This window comes from Anolis carolinensis, unplaced genomic scaffold (genome assembly GCF_035594765.1).
Source record: "Anolis carolinensis isolate JA03-04 unplaced genomic scaffold, rAnoCar3.1.pri scaffold_18, whole genome shotgun sequence".
Lineage (NCBI taxonomy): Eukaryota > Metazoa > Chordata > Lepidosauria > Squamata > Dactyloidae > Anolis > Anolis carolinensis.
Window position 1 is genome coordinate 4,617,175 of NW_026943828.1, and position 9,637 is coordinate 4,626,811.

Sequence of the window (9,637 nt, forward strand, 5' to 3'; positions counted from 1 at the left end):
GATAACCTTTCAGGCCATGTGGAGACCCCTTGAAGGTTCTTCCCAAAGGCATCCAAGGAAGACCTTTTCTCTCCATGGCCTCCAGTTTTCTTTGGATTTCCCCTGGATGGAGGAAAAAGAAGGAAAGGGGGAAGTGGGCAAAGGTGAAGGGAGTCGGCAGGAAGGAGGCTTTGTGGCTGGAGCTGTGCCTGTCTTTGCATCTCATCATGGGCTCAACAGAGGGAATGCAAGAATGCCTAATGGAACTTAGTTCAGCATGGACTCAATTTGTGAACGTGGTTGTGAATTAGCCAGTTGAGAAGGCAGGTCCTTCTTAGTTTGGAAGATTCATTTGGGAAATGTGGCCGGAGTGACCCTTTGAGATGCCGAGGAAGCAGAGTTGGGGGTCCCTGTGGCAGGGGAGATAATGACACAACCAATAAAGAAATCCTTTTTCCTTTGAGCATTTAGCACAATACTGGTAATTCACAGAAATCCATGATCCAGAATAGGTTACACCCTTGAATGTTGGGAGGAATTCTGCCTGCCTTGTGTTCCTTTAACCATGTTTGGATTTGACCCAATGAAATTAGTGTGGTCCTCCAATATGGGAAAAGGGTTCAGTTCCCTCCTTCTGTGTTTCCTCCCTTCCTTCCACCTTTCCTTTCTTCTTTCCCTTTTTGCTTTGTTACCTTGAGCCAGAGGTACGCGACTTCATGTCTAACCTTTTGCTTCTTCTTTCTTGACCAGGACATGAGAGTTCTCTGGAGTCACCCCTGCCGTGATGGGAAATGAACCAGCTTCTAGTAGATATTGAGGCATTTGGAAACCAAAGTGCAGTAAGAAAACCAGTCCCCTAGGAAAAAGGATTCCTCTCAAGTGGCTGATCCTGCAGAATTCCTACATTCACTTTGGATTATAGAGTAGAACCATAGAGTCGGAAGAGACTGCATGAGGCACCCAGTCCAGGCCTCTGCCGTGCAGGAAACGTGCAAAGTACCCCTGACAGATGAGCATCTGACCTCTGTTTAAAAGATTCCAGAGGAGCCTCCACTGCATTTTGAGGCAGAGAGTTCCACTGCTGAACAGCTCTAACAGTCAGGAAGTTCTTAATGTTCAGGAAGAATCCACTTTCCTGTAATTTGAACCCACTGCTGTGAGTAATCAGAAAGGGAAAAACAAGAATCAAGTGTCCTTTTTAGAATTAAATATACATAACACTGCTGACATGGAGAAGAAAGCATATAAATGTATCGAAAGTGGAAAGAGCTTTAGTCAGCATGGAAAGCTGAAGGCACATCAAAGGACTCACACTGGGGAGAAACCCTATAACTGCCTGGAGTGTGGACAGAGCTTCACTCAGAAGGGAAGCTTACATACACATCAAAGGACTCACACTGGGGAGAAACCCTATAACTGCCTGGAATGTGGACAGAGCTTCACTCAGAGTTCAGCTCTACGTTCACATCAAAGGACTCACACTGGGGAGAAACCCTATAACTGCCTGGAGTGTGGACAGAGCTTCACTCAGAAGGGAAATTTACATACACATCAAAGGACTCACACTGGGGAGAAACCCTATAAATGCCTGGAGTGTGGACAGAGCTTCACTCAGAGTTCAGCTCTACGTTCACATCAAAGGACTCACACTGGGGAGAAACCCTATAACTGCCTGGAGTGTGGACAGAGCTTCACTCAGAAGGGACACTTACATACACATCAAAGAACTCACACTGGGGAGAAACCCTATAAATGCCTGGATTGTGGACAGAGCTTCACTGAGAATGGACACTTACAAAGACATCAAAGGACTCACACTGGGGAGAAACCCTATAACTGCCTGGAGTGTGGACAGAGCTTCACTCAGAAGGGAAGCTTACATAGACATCAAAGGACTCACACTGGAGAGAAGCCCTATAAATGCCTGGAGTGTGGACAGAGTTTCTCTCATAATTCACATCTACATAGACATCAAAGGACCCACACTGGGGAGAAACCCTATAACTGCCTGGAGTGTGGACAGAGCTTCTCTCAGAAGGGAACCTTACATTCACATCAAAGGACTCACACTGGGGAGAAACCCTATAAATGCCTGGAGTGTGGACAGAGCTTTGCTCGTAGTTCAGGACTACGTTCACATCAAAGGACCCACACTGGGGAGAAACCCTATAAATGCCTGGAGTGTGGACAGAGCTTTGCTCATAGTTCAGGCCTACGTTCCCATCAAAGGACTCACACTGGGGAGAAAACCTATAACTGCCTGGAGTGTGGACAGAGCTTCACTCAGAAGGGAAGCTTGCATAAACATCAAAGGACTCACACTGGGGAGAAACCCTATAACTGCCTGGAGTGTGGACAGAGCTTCACTCATAATTCACATCTACATAGACATCAAAGGACCCACACTGGGGAGAAACCCTATAACTGCCTGGAGTGTGGACAGAGCTTCACTCAGAAGGGAAGCTTACATAGACATCAAAGGACCCACACTGGGGAGAAACCCCATAACTGCCTGGAGTGTGGACAGAGCTTCACTCAGAGTTCAGGACTACGTTCACATCAAAGGACTCACACTGGGGAGAAACCCTATAAATGCCTGGAGTGTGGACAGAGCTTCACTCAGAGTTCAGGACTACGTTCACATCAAAGGACTCACACTGGGGAGAAACCCTATAAATGCCTGGAGTGTGGACAGAGCTTCACTCATAGTTCAGGCCTACGTTCACATCAATGGACTCACACTGGGGAGAAGCCCTAAAAATGCCTGGAGTGTGGACAGAGCTTTGCTCATAGTTCAGAACTACGTTGACATCAAAGGACCCACACTGGGGAGAAACCCTATAACTGCCTGGAGTGTGGACAGAGCTTTGCTCGAAGTTCAGCACTACGTTCCCATCAAAGGACTCACGCTGGGCAGAAACCATAGAAATGCATGGAGTGTGGACAGAGCTTTTCATGGAATAGACATCAATTTGAGTTTAGCATATTCTAATAATTGTATATTTATTTCCTTTCTTAGTTTAATAAAATTATTAGTATCTAAATCTTCTAATTCTCTATAACATTTATTCCCAGATCCTTAATTGTCTTTAATTTTAATTATCCCCTCCTGTTTTATTTTTTAAATCTCTTCTTAGTGATAATTAAATAACTACACTTCTGACTTGTTCCAGTTAATTTGCAAAACTTTTAATTTTCCCAAATTCTTCTAGGTAATTTTCATTTTTTCCCCATTGTTGTATTGGGTTTTCCACTGATAAATGGGTATCTTCTGCAAATAAATTAATTTTATTTGTTTTAATACTCTTAGTTCCATAACTAATTTATCTGTTTCCTGGATCTTTATTTTCCAATATTTCTCAATATATTCCTCTATTTTACTTTTGGAGTTTTCTTTTGCCAAGTATAGTTCTTGATATGATCTTGGAAAAGTTAATATTTTGTCTTCCATCCTTGTATGATTCTTACCTTCCTTGTCTTTAATGGATGTTATTAATTTTTTCCTTTCTAATGTGTGCTGCCTTGGCTAATAATTTGGAGTTTCTATTACTGTATTCAAAGTATTCTTGTTGTGAATGCGCCTTCAGAGACTGTGAATGATAGTGGTGGGATTAGGAGAGGAAGGAAAAGCCCTCGCGAGGAGGGCTCATTGGAGGATTTGTTTAGGAAAAGGGTCAGGGAGACTGATGGGGAGTCTTCTGAGCAGGATTTATGTGGGGATCCTGAGGTGGAAATGGATGCTGGGGCCAATTCCCAGAGCTGAGTCTGCAAGCTCTGGAAATTGGAGCCATAACAAAGCGCGCTCCTGGAACACCTGGCAGCACAGCCTGGGAACTGGTGGAGTGAAAATGTAAACAAGTATAATGAGTAGTTTGTGTGAAAATGGTAGAAATGTGATACAGGGGGTGGGGTTTTGGTGATGATATTTACGTGTGATGTGACGTAGTAGCAAAGGTAATAAAAGTGGTTGTATGTAAACATTATGTCATTCTCGACTTTTTCCAAGTCGTGTGTTCTTCAATAAAGATTGGTTTTGAGAGCAGCTGTCTTTGATCTGCGTTCATGCTGGTCGTTTGAAGTGAGCGTGACATTTAAGTCGAGAATCCCATTCTCACCCTCCTGCGGAGTCGCAGTGAAGTGACAATGAGTGGAAGGGGCGACCAGAGCCCGAAGGGGGCAGAGGGGCCCCTGCCAGAGGTTCGGCCGCTGGGAGAGGAAACGCTACAAGCCATCGCTTCCTCTACCGGCTACCCCAGACCTAACAGAGTGACCCAGAGGATCCCTAGAGGAGGAAGAGGCGTCTCGGCGGCTGCAGAGACCAGTTGGGGGTCTGGAGGGAGCATGCCGGAGACCGTGGCCCTACGGTTGTCCATCTTGGAGACCAACTTGTCCAGGCTGTCGGAAACCGTGGGAAGATTGGTGCCGCTGTTGGAAGAGAATCTCCAGAGGGAGCCCACTCGATACGGTGCCGAAAGAGAGCCGAGTAAGGACGAGGCTTGGAGCCAGAGGGGCCAGCGCGCATCGACGCAGAGCCCAGCAGCGGCAGGCGGCGACGGAGACGAGGAGTACTGGCAGGAGCTGGAGTTCCGAGAGAGGATGGCGCGCGAGGTGGATCGCCAGCAAGCATTGGGAACTCTGAGGCCGCCAACTCCAACAGGACTCCCAACCCCCCGAATGGGCGTCGGGGTTGAAAGGCCGCTGGGACCAGGGATCGGGTCCAGTGGGTTGGCGGAGGAAGGCGAAGAGGAGCCGGAGATCCATGGAGATGGGGAGGATGCGCCGTACGACGAAGGAAGGCGAGGTGCGGGGGCTACAGCAGGGCCCGCATTCAGATGGGTGGAAGGGCCGACGGCAGCGGCAGAATTTTGAGAGCCGCGGGGAACAACCGCCGGGCTGGGGCGCGGCGTGGTCAAAGGGGCCGCCCAAGGGAACCCGATGCAACTCTTCCCCAGACCACCCATGCAGAGACAACGGGCCACAGAATGGATGCCTAGGAGAGAGGAGCTCAAATTGGAATACGGAGGGGAATCATCCGAGCTGAACTTTTTCCTCATTGGCATCAGAGGATACATGGAGGACAATGCGCACACATTCCCCTCCGAAGGAAGCATGATTCGGGCCATTGGTAATACCCTAAAAAGGGGGGCGGCCAGCTGGTATGTGCAGTTACATGCCAGACGCGACCCGTGCTTGAAGTCAGTGCCCCAATTCCTGGCCGCGCTAGAGAACCGTTTCAGAGACCCGCTGGAGCAATTAAGAGCCCGTGATCAACTTAAGGTCATAAAACAAAGGGACAAAACGGTGCCCGAGTATGCAGAAGAATTCCTCCATCTCGCAGAAAGGGTACCAGAATGGTCCGAAGTGACCAAAGTGGAGATATTCAAAGAGGGACTGCGCCCCGAGATATTCAGCTGGGCGGCGCACAGAGATGACCCGGAGTCATTACAGGGATGGATTCAATTGGCAGGGCGCGTTGAATCCACCCTGTCCCAAGTAAGGCGCTTTCGGAGCGGCGGCGCCCAGCAGCGACCGGCAACGAGGGGTCGGGGAGAAACGCGGAAGCAGGAGCGACCAGGAGGGCGGCCCGGGATCCCCTCCAAAGGAGACGACAACAAACCCAAGACAGGATGCTTTGTGTGTGGAAAGACGGGCCATCGGGCGGCAGAATGTTGGGCCCGGAAGGGGGAGCCCCCCAAAGCCGTAAAACCCACGCCAGCAGCCGGGAGACGAGCGGAGGAGGAGGTGCGAGCCCCAGAACCCCCGGAGCAGCTGGTGAGTCAAGACAAATGCATGATAGTAGTGCCTATCTGCCTATCGGGGCTAGAGAATCGAGCCACCTGTAGAGCATTCGTGGATTGCGGCTGCTCTAGGAACATTATAACTCCAGAATTAGCGGAGGCGCTGAAATGCCAGCAAACTGAACTGAAAGCTCCGATTGCGTTCGCGCAATTGGACGGATCGGTTGCTGCTGGGGAGGCATCCACGAAAGAAATACAGGGGATCCCGTGTAAAGTAGGCAAGTGGGAGGGAGGAATATCCTTTGTGGTAGCCCCTATTGCCACGTATAATGTAATACTTGGGATCCCGTGGCTGGAGCAGGCAAACCCCGAAGTAGATTGGAGGGGAAAGAGCATGTCATTTAAAGAGCAACAAACACAATGGGAAATAAGCAAGATAGCAGGGGAAGAGAGCGAGGGAAATGAACCGGAGGAAATAAACCAAGAACTGTTGCCCCCTGAATATAGAGACTTTGTGGATGTGTTCAATCAGAAAGAAGCAAGTAAATTACCTCCCAAAAGGAATATAGAAGTGGGGATCGAAATAACCCCAGGGGCAAACTTACCTAAACCAAAGGTTTACCCTATGTCTGTTCAGGAGAAGGAGGAATTGAGGAAATATATTGATAAAAACCTGGCGCGGGGCTTCATTAAGCCATCCAGCTCCCCTTTGGGAGCCCCCGTATTATTTAGGAGAAAGACAACTCTTTAAGACTGTGCATTGACTATCGCAATTTAAATGCAATTACAAAGGACAATAAATACCCTATGCCATTAGTAAAAGATCTGATTACCGTGTTAAAGAAAGGGAGTATATTTACCAAACTCGATTTAATCGAAGCGTATCATAAATTAAGAATCAAACCCGAGGATACTTGGAAAACTGCATTTTCCTGCGCATTCGGACTTTTTGAATATCAAATTTTACCTTTTGGATTAAAAAATGGAGGCTCTTGCTTTATGCAGCTTATAAATGAAATCTTGCACCCACTGTTGTACCGAGGAGTATTCATATTTTTGGATGATATCCTTATCGTAAGCGAGGACAAAGAAAAACACGTGGAACTGGTCCGGGAAGTTTTGCAAAAACTAAGGGAAGCAAAGCTGTATGCAAAACTTTCCAAATGTGAATTCAACAAGACACAAATTGACTTTCTGGGGTATCGGATATCTCCGGATGGATTAGCTATGGACCCGTCTAAAGTATCAGACGTAAAGGAATGGGGAGTACCTCAAACAAGGAGGCAATTGCAATCATTTCTGGGGTTTGCAAATTTTTATAGATCGTTCATAAAAGGCTTTGCGCAAATAACCGCACCCCTTACCGAACTTTTAAAAACAAAGGGGAAAGGGGAGACGGCAAAAGTGAAAGCCCCTGGCGCCAAACTGAGTTGGACGCCAGAATGCCAAAAGGCTTTTGAAACCCTTAAAGAACGCTTTACGGAGGAACCTGTCCTAAAGCACCCTGATATCCAGAGTCCCTTCATAATCCATTGTGATGCTTCGGATTGTGCATATGGGGCGGTATTATTGCAAAAGGATCAAAATGGGAATTTGAAACCTTGTGGGTATTTATCACGAAAATTTAGCGAAACTGAGAAATGCTGGCCCATATGGGAAAAAGAAGCATTAGCTATATTAAAGGCATTGGAATGTTGGCGACACTTCCTCGAAGGGAGCGAAATTCCATTTGAAGTCTGGTCTGATCATAAGAACCTCCAGTACTTAAAATCCCCACGAAAATTATCCCCCAAACAAATTAGATGGGCACAATACTTCAGCAGGTTCAATTTCCAACTGAAATTTTTCCAAGGAAAACAGAATGTCTTGGCCGATGCCCTTTCACGCATGCCTCAACACGAGGATGTAGCCACAGCAAAGGAAGGAACTTTGTTTTCCGAAAGACAATGGGGTTTAGCTGTCAGTACAAGGGCACAAGCTCAAAGGGAGAGTACGGCCGTAGTCAAATTTGACGAAGGGGATAGTTGGGAAAAGGAACTAATACAATCATATGAAAGGGATCAGTGGATTTCATCCAACACAGAAAAAGGGGAGAAGAAGGGAGAAGTTTGGTTTGTGAAAAAGAAACTGTATATTCCAGCAATGTTAAGGACTAAGATTTTGCATCGTTTTCATAATAACCAGAGCGCTGGTCATATGGGGATTACAAAGACAACGAAGGCAATAGCAAAACATTGTTGGTGGCCAGGGATGAGAAAGGACATAAAAAATTATGTTACCCAATGTGATGATTGTGCCATGAATAAATCGAGGGGAGGGAAGCCAATGGGACTGTTGCAACCGGTGGCAGAACCTACCAGGCCTTGGGAATGTGTAGCCATAGACTGTGTGGGGGAATTGCCTGTCAGCAAAGGACATCGTTATATATGGACAGTGTTAGACCTGTTTTCCAAGCAGGCTCACTTCATAGCACTTGCGAAATTACCATCAGCAGAGAAACTGGCTGAATTATACATAAACCACATTTACAAACTTCATGGATGTCCTAGTAGGGTGATCAGCGATAGGGGTGTTCAATTTACGGCAAAATTCTGGGGGAAATTCTTGGAAATGCTAGGAGCAGAAAGGAGCCTAAGTTCTGCTTTCCACCCCATGACAAACGGGGCTGTAGAACGTACCCAGCAGACGCTTGGGCAATTCCTTCGCATATACTCTAATATGAGACAAAACGATTGGTCTAAGTGGCTAGCCTTCGCTGAACTAGCCTTTAATTCTACTGTCCATTCTGCAACAAATAAAACCCCATTTGAAGTAGTTTACGGGTATGAGATTCAGCCTCTGCCCCAATTGCCAAGGTGGGCAGAGAATGAAGAAGCAGGGGCAGGAAAATGGAAAGCCCAAATGCTAGAATGTTGGGGTCAGGTGACCGCATCCTTAAAGGAAGCACACAAAAAATATAAAACATTCGCAGACAGGAAAAGGATGGAAGGCGATAAACTGGAGAAGGGGGACTTAGTGTGGCTAAGCACGCAAAACATCAAACTGGGTCTACCTTCAAAAAAGCTGGGCCCCAAATTCATTGGACCCTTCAGAATACAGGATGTCATAAACGAAGTGACTTTCCAATTATCCTTGCCAAAAAGTTTGGGGAAAATACATCCAGTATTCCATCGCAGCTTGTTAAAAAAGTATATGGGTACTTTGGATAAAATGGATACATAGTGTTCATGTTTGATTTGTTTCAGAGTCGTGACGGAGGAAGCACAGAAGAAGAGGTCGGCGAAAGGGGGGGCGCCATGTCATGGGGCCAATTCCCAGAGCTGAGTCTGCAAGCTCTGGAATTGGAGCCATAACAACAACACTCCTGGATGTCTCATGAAAACACCTGGCAGCAGAGCATGGGAACTTGGGGGTGAAAATCAAAACAATTATAATGAGTAGTTTGTGTGGGAATAGTAGAAATGTGATACAGGAGGTGGGGTTTGGTGATGATATTTACGTGTGATGTGACGTTGCAACAAAGGTGATAAAATTGATTGTATGTAAACATTATGTCATTCTCGACTTTTTCCAAGTCGTGTGTTCTTCAATAAAGATTGGTTTTGATAGCAGCTGTCTTTGATCTGCGTTCATGCTGATCGCTTGAAGTGAGCGTGACAAAATAGTGTATAACTACAGTAGAGTCTCACTTATACAACACTCGCTTATCCAACCTTCTGGATTATCCAACGCATTTTTGTAGTCAATGTTTTCAATACATAGTGATATTTTGGTGCTAAATTCATAAATACAGTAATGGCAACATAACATTACTGCATATTGAACTACTTTTTCTGTCAAATATGTTGTTAAACATGATGTTTTGGTGCTTAATTTGTATAATCATTACCTAATTTGATGTTTAATAGGCTTTTCCTTAA

The 9,637-nt window shown here is 46.3% G+C and overlaps 1 protein-coding gene across 1 annotated transcript; it reads left to right on the plus strand.

Annotated features, from left to right (window-relative positions):
- The first annotated feature begins 15 nt into the window (after positions 1-15).
- On the plus strand, positions 16-4,018 carry LOC134294651 (zinc finger protein 420-like). Its single transcript, XM_062966243.1, has one exon. It carries the CDS (start codon positions 1,208-1,210, stop codon positions 2,735-2,737), a length of 1,530 nt encoding a protein of 509 aa, XP_062822313.1. The 5' UTR covers positions 16-1,207; the 3' UTR covers positions 2,738-4,018.
- Positions 4,019-9,637: the final 5,619 nt, after the last annotated feature.